At 40.3% G+C, this 12,999-nt stretch overlaps 2 protein-coding genes across 3 annotated transcripts in view; one reads left to right on the forward strand and one right to left on the reverse strand.

The window, feature by feature from the left end:
* Nucleotides 1-5,681, forward strand: part of LOC138368250 (glutamyl aminopeptidase-like) — a 56,632-nt gene extending 50,951 nt beyond the window's left edge. The window contains exons 9-10 of the mRNA XM_069330801.1: nt 756-864; nt 5,011-5,681. Coding sequence (XP_069186902.1) covers nt 756-864; nt 5,011-5,163 — 262 coding nt within the window. The 3' untranslated portion in view covers nt 5,164-5,681. The remainder of the gene's footprint in view (nt 1-755; nt 865-5,010) is intronic.
* LOC123761547 (glutamyl aminopeptidase) overlaps nt 1-12,999 on the reverse strand; it is a 705,879-nt gene that overhangs the window by 252,341 nt on the left and 440,539 nt on the right. The gene's annotated exons all lie outside the window — the stretch shown is intronic.

The raw sequence follows: 12,999 nt of genomic DNA on the forward strand, positions 1-12,999 counted from the left end.
CCGATTTTTACAGTTATTCATGCCTCCATCCTTGCCCGCTGGCAGAGTTGTTGGTCTTGCTCCTTATTGTCCAAATTGCATTGTTCCTCTTACGGTCATGCACATCCTTGTTGAATGTCCTGATTTCCAGGACGAGCGTGCTTTCCGACTGTCCCATGCGGGCAATTGTCCCTCGGTAGAATTCGTGGTGAATCGAATACTTTTGATATCGTTCGCCTTATGCGTTTCTGTTATCGTATTGGCATCCTTGGTGATATTTAGCGCCCTCTGATTACTCTGCACGTTTGGTGGTGCTACATAGCCTTCCCGGTTTGGTGCCTTCTATTGATAATTACTTACTTATCTAGGCTCAGCTATCCATAAACTCCAAATATATAAATATATAATAAAAGTTAGGCTAAAAGTTATGAAAATAAAAGTTATGCTAATTCACCGTAGGAAGGACACAGCATATGAGTCAGTGAGTGAGGGCCGGGGAGGGAGGGGGGGGGGGTGTTAATGCCCTTCCAAGCACAACTGCTCATAACATACTTGATATTTCAGATAACCTTTGATTATTTACCTGTGGAGTAATGTTTTAGTCTGTATTAAATAATATACAATATAAGTCATAAATATACATCAATTTACAAGGGAAACTACATTACATATAGTTGATATAATTCTCAGTAAACCAAGGTTTCATATCATGAGTCTTAAACCCAAAATGTTCCACTTGATCCTGCCTTGGAATAATTTGTTGCGTGTGTGTTTAGGTCGCACTGGGAGGAGCTGGAGGAGAGGTTCACCCTCAGCAACCGGTACCTGGGGCGCATGGTGAAGTTTGTGTGTACGCGGTTCACCTCCTCCAGTCAGCTACAAGAGGTAAATTTCCATAACATGGTCTTGATGCTCTACATGCTCCTCACATTGTGCTCCAGTATACAGAGAAGCCATGTTCGATACAATGACAAGGAATTAACTGTTATATTTCTGTAAATTAAAATTGAATATCCACTCTTGATGACCAAACCACACAATAGAAGATAGAGAAACGATGACGTTTCGGTCCGTCCAGGAATATTATCAAGTTGTATGTGGTCTTGATAACGGTACAAGACGGACCGAAACGTTATCGTTTCTCCATCATCTGATGCGTGGTTTGGTTATCGTATCTTCTGCCTCGTTATTGTGACTCATCGTCAGCATATCCACCCTTGTTCCAAAGATGATCAAAATATTTATATAATTCTTCACCATGAAGAAGATACATTACTTGACCTCCACCCACTGTCCTCCCCCCCCCCACACACACACACTAGGGTTACTCCAAGGAAGCCTAGCGCCGGGTGGTGGCTCCAAGGAAGCCTAGCACCGGGTGGTGGCTCCAAGGAAGCCTAGCGCCGGGTGGTGGCTCCAAGGAAGCCTAGCACCGGGTGGTGGCTCCAAGGAAGCCTAGCGCCGGGTGGTGGCTCCAAGGAAGCCTAGCACCGGGTGGTGGCTCCAAGGAAGCCTAGCACCGGGTGGTGGCTCCAAGGAAGCCTAGCGCCGGGTGGTGGCTCCAAGGAAGCCTAGCGCCGGGTGGTGGCTCCAAGGAAGCCTAGCACCGGGTGGTGGCTCCAAGGAAGCCTAGCGCCGGGTGGTGGCTCCAAGGAAGCCTAGCACCGGGTGGTGGCTCCAAGGAAGCCTAGCGCCGGGTGGTGGCTCCAAGGAAGCCTAGCACCGGGTGGTGGCTCCAAGGAAGCCTAGCACCGGGTGGTGGCTCCAAGGAAGCCTAGCGCCGGGTGGTGGCTCCAAGGAAGCCTAGCACCGGGTGGTGGCTCCAAGGAAGCCTAGCACCGGGTGGTGGCTCCAAGGAAGCCTAGCACCGGGTGGTGGCTCCAAGGAAGCCTAGCGCCGGGTGGTGGCTCCAAGGAAGCCTAGCGCCGGGTGGTGGCTGCAAGGAAGCCTAGCACCGGGTGGTGGCTCCAAGGAAGCCTAGCGCCGGGTGGTGGCTGCAAGGAAGCCTAGCACCGGGTGGTGGCTCCAAGGAAGCCTAGTGCCGGGTGGTGGCTCCAAGGAAGCCTAGCACCGGGTGGTGGCTCCAAGGAAGCCTAGCGCCGGGTGATGGCTCCAAGGAAGCCTAGCGCCGGGTGATGGCTCCAAGGAAGCCTAGCGCCGGGTGGTGGCTCCAAGGAAGCCTAGCGCCAGGTGATGGCTCCAAGGAAGCCTAGCGCCGGGTGATGGCTCCAATGAAGCCTAGCACCGGGTGGTGGCTCCAATGAAGCCTAGCACCGGGTGGTGGCTCCAAGGAAGCCTAGCGCCGGGTGATGGCTCCAAGGAAGCCTAGCGCCGGGTGATGGCTCCAAGGAAGCCTAGCGCCGGGTGGTGAGGTTAATGGCCAGTAGTATACAATTCTTTAAAACAAAACTTCCCCCCTTCATTACACGAATTATATATAATATGTAACAAAACACATCCACCAAAACAAACTTGTAACTAACACTCTTCAACTCTTGGTGAGTCTCATCCATTGTGCAGTAATGTGGCAATAAAACCTTACTAATAGAATTATTAGCACGATGAAAACTAATAAAATAAATAATAATAATTGTATAACAATAATTAATATAATAAAACTCATAATAATATTGCTTCTAATATTAATAATAATTTTACGACTAAGAATAATTTTAATATTGCAAATATTAAGTGATAGGCAACAAATAATTTCCTAAATTATACAAAAATTAATGAATTTTAACAAATATAAATAGTTATATATAACAGAGATTTATATATTCTCTTTTTATGTAGCCAGGATTGTCACCTTCTTATGTAGCTATGAGTGTCACCTTATGTAGCCATGATTGTCACCTTATGTAGCCATGATTGTCACCTTATGTAGCCATGATTGTCACCTTATGTAGCCATGATTGTCACCTTATGTAGCCAGGATTGTCACCTTCTTATGTAGCCCTGATTGTCACCTTATGTAGCCCTGATTGTCACCTTATGTAGCTATGATTGTCACCTTATGTAGCCAGGATTGTCACCTTATGTAGCCAGGATTGTCACCTTATGTAGCCATGATTGTCACCTTATGTAGCCATGATTGTCACCTTATGTAGACATGATTGTCACCTTCTTATGTAGCCCTGATTGTCACCTTCTTATGTAGCCCTGATTGTCACCTTCTTATGTAACTATGAGTGTCACCTTCTTATGTAGCCAGGATTGTCACCTTCTTATGTAACTATGAGTGTCACCTTCTTATGTAGCCAGGATTGTCACCTTCTTATGTAACTATGAGTGTCACCTTCTTATGTAGCCAGGATTGTCACCTTCTTATGTAACTATGAGTGTCACCTTCTAATGTAGCCAGGATTGTCACCTTCTTATGTAGCTATGAGTGTCACCTTCTTATGTAGCCAGGATTGTCACCTTCTTATGTAACTATGAGTGTCACCTTCTTATGTAGCCAGGATTGTCACCTTCTTATGTAACTATGAGTGTCACCTTCTTATGTAGCCAGGATTGTCACCTTCTTATGTAACTATGAGTGTCACCTTCTAATGTAGCCAGGATTGTCACCTTCTTATGTAGCTATGAGTGTCACCTTCTTATGTAGCCAGGATTGTCACCTTATGTAGCCATGATTGTCACCTTCTTATGTAGCCATGATTGTCACCTTCTTATGTAGCTATGATTGTCACCTTATGTAGCTATGATTGTCACCTTATGTAGCTATGATTGTCACCTTCCGTCAACAGTCTCTCGTGTCCATTTATACATCATGTACACATGCCAGCAGGTTGTACACATCCAGACTTTATTAACAAAACACTGTGCACTTGTGTCTCTCACTGTGCACTTGTGTCTCTCACTGTGCACTTGTGTCTCTCACTGTGCACCTGTGTCTCACACTGTGCACCTGTGTCTCTCACTGTGCACTTGTGTCTCTCACTGTGCACCTGTGTCTCACACTGTGCACCTGTGTCTCTCACTGTGCACCTGTGTCTCTCACTGTGCACCTGTGTCTCACACTGTGCACCTGTGTCTCTCACTGTGCACTTGTGTCTCTCACTGTGCACTTGTGTCTCTCACTGTGCACCTGTGTCTCTCACTGTGCACTTGTGTCTCTCACTGTGCACTTGTGTCTCTCACTGTGCACTTGTGTCTCTCACTGTGCACCTGTGTCTCACACTGTGCACCTGTGTCTCACACTGTGCACTTGTGTCTCTCACTGTGCACTTGTGTCTCTCACTGTGCACTTGTGTCTCTCACTGTGCACCTGTGTCTCTCACTGTGCACCTGTGTCTCACACTGTGCACCTGTGTCTCTCACTGTGCACTTGTGTCTCTCACTGTGCACTTGTGTCTCTCACTGTGCACCTGTGTCTCACACTGTGCACTTGTGTCTCTCACTGTGCACTTGTCTCTCTCACTGTGCACTTGTGTCTCTCACTGTGCACCTGTGTCTCTCACTGTGCACCTGTGTCTCACACTGTGCACCTGTGTCTCTCACTGTGCACCTGTGTGTCACACCATAGACACCTTAAACTCTTGAAGAATTTCAAAAGATGCTCTTCATCTCGTATCTGTCCCAGCCCCTGGGAAAGTTATCCCTATTCCAGCGAACAGCTCCAGTAGGATAACTCCGCATGATAGGAGCTGAACAAAGGTTGAGCTCATCTCATGTGTTCCCTCGCCACTTCGGGCCTGGTTAAGTGATACTCCCACAGCAGATCAAATACTGTGTTTTTCCTGTTAATCCTAAACTATAGCAACATGATATGTAATTGAAAAAATCAACTGGAGCTTTGAGGTGACTCAAATCCTCAGATGATACGAAACGAATCGAAGTTGATACAGAACTCGAATCCTCGAGCTCAAGTTGACTTTCTTTTTTCTATATATCACGTTAGTGTGCTTTTTCTGTGCATATGATGTTTAACTGTTGTGCTCCTCAGCCTTATACACGACAAAGAAAACTCTTAGTTTGATTATTTGTCTTGATGGGCATTTACAACCTTTGTGTCACCCCTCACAGATGAAGGAGTTCTTTGCGGAGTTCCCCAACGCCGGGTCAGGGGCCCGCGCCCGCCAGCAGGCCCTGGAGGAGGTGGAAGGCAACATCAAGTGGGTTGAGAAGCACGAGGACTCCCTCTACCGGTGGTTCCTCGAGCACAACCACGTCTTGTAGGAGCGCCCCGGGGACAGCTCTCCAACATAAAGTACAGCTGCTTGAATTACAGACATTGTTAACCTAATGGAAACTTCTTGATATGAACTTTCCATAGTAACTGAACACTGCCTTGATTCTGAAACTCTGTATCTATAAACTTTTACAATAAGGGGCACTCTTTCTTTTATATAGTGTCTATGAGAACACAATCTACTTTGTAGATAATTAGAAAAATAGGAAATTTGAAATTTAATGGAATAATATAAACTTAATGTAATGATACAGTACTGAAGGAAGCCAAATTTGGTGCCAAGACCCCAACCTTCCGGACAACTGTCAACAACACTACCATTACTGTCAACAACACTACCATTACTGTCAATAACACTACCATTACTGTCAACAACACTACCATTACTGTCAACAACACTACCATTACTGTCAACAACACTACCATTACTGTCAACAACACTACCATTACTGTCAACAACACTACCATTACTGTCAACAACACTACCATTACTGTCAACAACACTACCATTACTGTCAACAACACTACCATTACTGTCAACAACACTACCATTACTGTCAACAACACTACCATTACTGTCAACAACACTACCATTACTGTCAACAACACTACCATTACTGTCAACAACACTACCATTACTGTCAACAACACTACCATTACTGTCAACAACACTACCATTACTGTCAACAACACTACCATTACTGTCAACAACACTACCATTACTGTCAACAACACTACCATTACTGTCAACAACACTACCATTACTGTCAACAACACTACCATTACTGTCAACAACACTACCATTACTGTCAACAACACTACCATTACTGTCAACAACACTACCATTACTGTCAACAACACTACCATTACTGTCAACAACACTACCATTACTGTCAACAACACTACCATTACTGTCAACAACACTACCATTACTGTCAACAACACTACCATTACTGTCAACAACACTACCATTACTGTCAACAACACTACCATTACTGTCAACAACACTACCATTACTGTCAACAACACTACCATTACTGTCAACAACACTACCATTACTGTCAATAACACTACCATTACTGTCAACAACACTACCATTACTGTCAACATACATCTCCAACTTACGAAAACTAATGAAATAAAAGTAAATGGTGAATATTTTATTTCGGGGAACACGAAGTAAAAAAAAAGTTCCAAATTCCAAAGAACTGTCGAGAAAACTTTTAGAGATACTGAAAACTCATTGATATTTTAACTCTTCATGGATCAAAGAAAATTTAAAATAAATCATTAAAAATTCATAATGATTTTTAGTCTAAAAATAGAGCAAATTGTGGCATAGGTTTGACCACTTGGCCAATTGTAACTCATGGGTCGTATTTTAGTCGCTTACAGCTCTCAACAATGTCAACTTTACACAAAATCCAAAAGCAGTTTATAAACTTTATAGACGCTTAGGAAACAAAAGGATAAGGCATGAGGGTATATTATCACTTAAATTTATTAACAATAATTAATTAATTAATTTTGGAGCACCTAAAGTTGCGCCAGTTGATCCTTGTGTTACTAATGTGTGTTACTGATGTGACAGTGTTACTAATGTGTGTTACTGATGTGACAGTGTTACTAATGTGTGTTACTGATGCGACAGTGTTACTAATGTGACAGTGTTACTAATGTGACAGTGTTACTAATGTGACAGTGTTACTAATGTGACAGTGTTACTAATGTGACAGTGTTACTAATGTGTGTTACTGATGTGACAGTGTTACTAATGTGTGTTACTGATGTGACAGTGTTACTAATGTGTGTTACTGATGTGACAGTGTTACTAATGTGTGTTACTGATGTGACAGTGTTACTAATGTGTGTTACTGATGTGACAGTGTTACTAATGTGTGTTACTGATGCGACAGTGTTACTAATGTGACAGTGTTACTAATGTGACAGTGTTACTAATGTGACAGTGTTACTAATGTGACAGTGTTACTAATGTGACAGTGTTACTAATGTGTGTTACTGATGTAACAGTGTTACTAATGTGTGTTACTGATGTGACAGTGTTACTAATGTGTGTTACTGATGCGACAGTGTTACTAATGTGACAGTGTTACTAATGTGACAGTGTTACTAATGTGACAGTGTTACTAATGTGACAGTGTTACTAATGTGACAGTGTTACTAATGTGTGTTACTGATGTGACAGTGTTACTAATGTGTGTTACTGATGTGACAGTGTTACTAATGTGTGTTACTGATGTGACAGTGTTACTAATGTGTGTTACTGATGTGACAGTGTTACTAATGTGTGTTACTGATGTGACAGTGTTACTAATGTGTGTTACTGATGTGACAGTGTTACTAATGTGTGTTACTGATGTGACAGTGTTACTAATGTGACCGTGTTACTGATGTGACAGTGTTACTAATGTGACCGTGTTACTAATGTGACAGTGTTACTAATGTGACCGTGTTACTAATGTAACAGTGTTACTAATGTGACAGTGTTACTAATGTGACAGTGTTACTAATGTGACAGTGTTACTAATGTGACAGTGTTACTAATGTGACAGTGTTACTAATGTAACAGTGTTACTAATGTGACAGTGTTACTAATGTGACAGTGTTACTAATGTGACAGTGTTACTAATGTGACAGTGTTACTGATGTGACAGTGTTACTAATGTAACAGTGTTACTAATGTAACAGTGTTACTAATGTAACAGTGTTACTAATGTGACCGTGTTACTAATGTAACAGTGTTACTAATGTGACAGTGTTACTAATGTGACAGTGTTACTAATGTGACAGTGTTACTAATGTGACAGTGTTACTGATGTGACAGTGTTACTAATGTGACCGTGTTACTAATGTGACAGTGTTACTAATGTAACAGTGTTACTAATGTGACCGTGTTACTAATGTGACAGTGTTACTAATGTAACAGTGTTACTAATGTGACCGTGTTACTAATGTGACAGTGTTACTAATGTAACAGTGTTACTAATGTAACAGTGTTACTAATGTAACAGTGTTACTAATGTGACCGTGTTACTAATGTAACAGTGTTACTAATGTGACAGTGTTACTAATGTGACAGTGTTACTAATGTGACAGTGTTACTAATGTAACAGTGTTACTAATGTGACCGTGTTACTAATGTGACAGTGTTACTAATGTAACAGTGTTACTAATGTGATCGTGTTACTAATGTGACAGTGTTACTAATGTGACAGTGTTACTAATGTGACAGTGTTACTAATGTAACAGTGTTACTAATGTGACAGTGTTACTAATGTGACAGTGTTACTAATGTGACCGTGTTACTAATGTGACAGTGTTACTAATGTAACAGTGTTACTAATGTGACCGTGTTACTAATGTGACAGTGTTACTAATGTAACAGTGTTACTAATGTGACCGTGTTACTAATGTGACAGTGTTACTAATGTAACAGTGTTACTAATGTAACAGTGTTACTAATGTGACCGTGTTACTAATGTAACAGTGTTACTAATGTAACAGTGTTACTAATGTGACAGTGTTACTAATGTGACAGTGTTACTAATGTAACAGTGTTACTAATGTGACAGTGTTACTAATGTGACAGTGTTACTAATGTGACAGTGTTACTAATGTGACAGTGTTACTGATGTGACAGTGTTACTAATGTGACCGTGTTACTAATGTGACAGTGTTACTAATGTGACAGTGTTACTAATGTGACCGTGTTACTAATGTGACAGTGTTACTAATGTAACAGTGTTACTAATGTGACCGTGTTACTAATGTGACAGTGTTACTAATGTAACAGTGTTACTAATGTAACAGTGTTACTAATGTAACAGTGTTACTAATGTGACCGTGTTACTAATGTAACAGTGTTACTAATGTGACAGTGTTACTAATGTGACAGTGTTACTAATGTGACAGTGTTACTAATGTAACAGTGTTACTAATGTGACCGTGTTACTAATGTGACAGTGTTACTAATGTAACAGTGTTACTAATGTGACCGTGTTACTAATGTGACAGTGTTACTAATGTGACAGTGTTACTAATGTGACCGTGTTACTAATGTGACAGTGTTACTAATGTAACAGTGTTACTAATGTAACAGTGTTACTAATGTAACAGTGTTACTAATGTGACCGTGTTACTAATGTAACAGTGTTACTAATGTGACAGTGTTACTAATGTGACAGTGTTACTAATGTGACAGTGTTACTAATGTAACAGTGTTACTAATGTGACCGTGTTACTAATGTGACAGTGTTACTAATGTAACAGTGTTACTAATGTGACCGTGTTACTAATGTGACAGTGTTACTAATGTGACAGTGTTACTAATGTGACAGTGTTACTAATGTGACAGTGTTACTAATGTGACAGTGTTACTAATGTGGCAGTGTTACTAATGTGACAGTGTTACTAATGTGACAGTGTTACTAATGTGACAGTGTTACTAATGTGACAGTGTTACTAATGTGACAGTGTTACTAATGTGACAGTGTTACTAATGTGACAGTGTTACTAATGTAACAGTGTTACTAATGTGACAGTGTTACTAATGTGACAGTGTTACTAATGTAACAGTGTTACTAATGTGACCGTGTTACTAATGTGACAGTGTTACTAATGTAACAGTGTTACTAATGTAACAGTGTTACTAATGTAACAGTGTTACTAATGTGACAGTGTTACTAATGTGACAGTGTTACTAATGTAACAGTGTTACTAATGTGACCGTGTTACTAATGTGACAGTGTTACTAATGTAACAGTGTTACTAATGTGACCGTGTTACTAATGTGACAGTGTTACTAATGTGACAGTGTTACTAATGTGACAGTGTTACTAATGTGACAGTGTTACTAATGTGACAGTGTTACTAATGTGGCAGTGTTACTAATGTGACAGTGTTACTAATGTGACAGTGTTACTAATGTGGCAGTGTTACTAATGTGACAGTGTTACTAATGTGACAGTGTTACTAATGTGACAGTGTTACTAATGTGACAGTGTTACTAATGTGACCGTGTTACTAATGTGACAGTGTTACTAATGTGACCGTGTTACTAATGTGACAGTGTTACTAATGTGACAGTGTTACTAATGTGATAGTGTTACTAATGTGACCGTGTTACTAATGTGACAGTGTTACTAATGTGACAGTGTTACTAATGTGACAGTGTTACTAATGTGACAGTGTTACTAATGTGACCGTGTTACTAATGTGACAGTGTTACTAATGTGACCGTGTTACTAATGTGACAGTGTTACTAATGTAACAGTGTTACTAATGTGACAGTGTTACTAATGTGACAGTGTTACTAATGTGACAGTGTTACTAATGTGACAGTGTTACTAATGTGACAGTGTTACTAATGTGACAGTGTTACTAATGTGACAGTGTTACTAATGTGACAGTGTTACTAATGTGACAGTGTTACTAATGTGACAGTGTTACTAATGTGACAGTGTTACTAATGTGACAGTGTTACTAATGTGACATTGTTACTAATGTGACAGTGTTACTAATGTGACAGTGTTACTAATGTGACAGTGATACTAATGTGACAGTGTTACTAATGTGACAGTGTTACTAATGTGACAGTGTTACTAATGTGACAGTGTTACTAATGTAACAGTGTTACTAATGTGACAGTGTTACTAATGTGACAGTGTTACTAATGTGACAGTGTTACTAATGTGACAGTGTTACTAATGTAACAGTGTTACTAATGTGACAGTGTTACTAATGTGACAGTGTTACTAATGTGACTGTTATCAATGATATCAGTAATCTGTGGTGCTCAATAAGTCTGCACTATAAAATGACCCATAAAACTGCCCAATATAAGCCTAGTAAGCTGTGTGTTCCTCCTAAAGCAGCCCCATAACTCTGTCTAATATACGTTTCTAATATGGCCTACCAACAAGGTGACCAGTAAGGTTTCCAAATAATTCTCCTCAAAAATTATACTCAATAAAACTTGCTAATAGAGCGCACCCTTCACCCTGACAAAGTGAAGCTGGCCAATAAATCTTCCTTATTGGGGGATACCCAATAAACCTGAATAATAAATCTTGCCAATCAAACTGCCAAGTAAAGATGCTCAATAGAACTTCCATCTTACGAAAAATATTTGAGTCATTAGTGAAAATGCAGTTTATGTAAAGTATTGTAAAAGAGGTGTAAACTCTGCCCCTTCTTAGATTGTTTTCTCTAAACAATCTCTATCATAACACCTCCCACCTTTTTTTAAAACCTGTTTAGTGTGTAAGTATTTTTCTCTGCATTAATGTATAGACTGAGTATACTGCTTGCGATGAAGTATGTTTTGTTATATATATATATATATAATATATATATATATATATATATATATATATATATATATATATATATATATATATATATATATATATATATATATATATAGTTGTTGAATATGACCGAAAAGGTAAGATTAATAATTTTAACACGAATTTTCTCAATATTTCTTATATTTTTCTCCACTGTCGATGGTAATTGAAATATAAATTCTCCAAAATTCATTTTTATTTATTGTCTGACACCTGAACACATTTCGTAATTTCTTATTACATTTTCAATGACTTAGTTTACACATAAAAAATCATTGTACTTGTACACTTTTTGGGTGAGGTAATATGGCACAAAAGTTTTGGGTGAGGTGACAAAGACAAGACAGAACACAAAACAATGTATATAAATTGGGTACGAAAACATAAGAATGGAAGTAACTGCAGAAGGCCTATTGGCCCATACCTCCTCCTGCTTTCCATGTTGGTTCGAGGTCTTGAAGTGTGTAGAATATAGTTGTGCATTAATTGGCTATGGATTGCTGGTGTTGACTTTTTGATGTGTAGTGCCTCGCTGATGTCGAGTCTCCTGCTATCGTTGTATCTATAGATGATTTCTGTGTTGTTTGTTAAGATTTCTCTGGTGATGGTCTGGTTGTGAGAAGGAAGGAAGGAATTATCAAGGGAAACAGCCAAGCCATTACGACTATATAGCACTGGGAAGGGGTCAGGATAAGGATTTGGGATGGGACGGGGGGAAGGAATGGTGCCCCAACCACTTGGACGGTCGGGGATTGAACGCCGACCTGCATGAAGCGAGACCGTCGCTCTACCGTCCAGCCAAAGTCGTTGGGTCTGGTTGTGAGAAGAGATTATTCGTTCCTTGATGGAGACCTGTTGTTTATGCATTGTTATTCGCCTGGAAAGAGACGTTGTTGTCTTGCCTATATACTGAGTTCTTTGGGGCTTACAGCCCCAAGTGGGCATTTGAAGGCATAGACGACGTTGGTTTCCTTCAAGGCATTCTGCTTGGTGTCTGTGGAGTTTTTCATGAGTAGGTTGGCCGTTTTTTTTTTTTTATGTTTTATAGTCAATTGTCAACTGTATTATCTGATTTTGGCTGTAAGAATAACGTTCCTATCAACAATATCTTTCAGGACCCTTTCCTCCGTTTTATGAGCAGTCGAAAAGAAGTTCCTATAAAATAGTCTAAGAGGGGGTATAAGTGTTGTGTTTGTTGGCTCTTCCAAGGTTGCCTGGCGTTTCACCTTTCTTTTTATGATGTCTTCAACAAAACCGTTAGATGAGCCGTTGTTGACTAGGACCTCCCTTACCCTATCAGTTCTTCATCGACTTGCTTCCATTCTGAGCTGTGGCTGAGAGCCCGGTCGACGTAAGCGTTGACGACACTCCTCTTGTACCTGTCTGGGCAGTCACTATTTGCATTAAGGCACATTTCTTTGTTTCTTTCCTTAGTGTAGACTGAAGTGTGGAAGC

The sequence above is a fragment of the Procambarus clarkii genome, chromosome 24, assembly GCF_040958095.1.
Source record: "Procambarus clarkii isolate CNS0578487 chromosome 24, FALCON_Pclarkii_2.0, whole genome shotgun sequence".
NCBI classification, from domain to species: domain Eukaryota; kingdom Metazoa; phylum Arthropoda; class Malacostraca; order Decapoda; family Cambaridae; genus Procambarus; species Procambarus clarkii.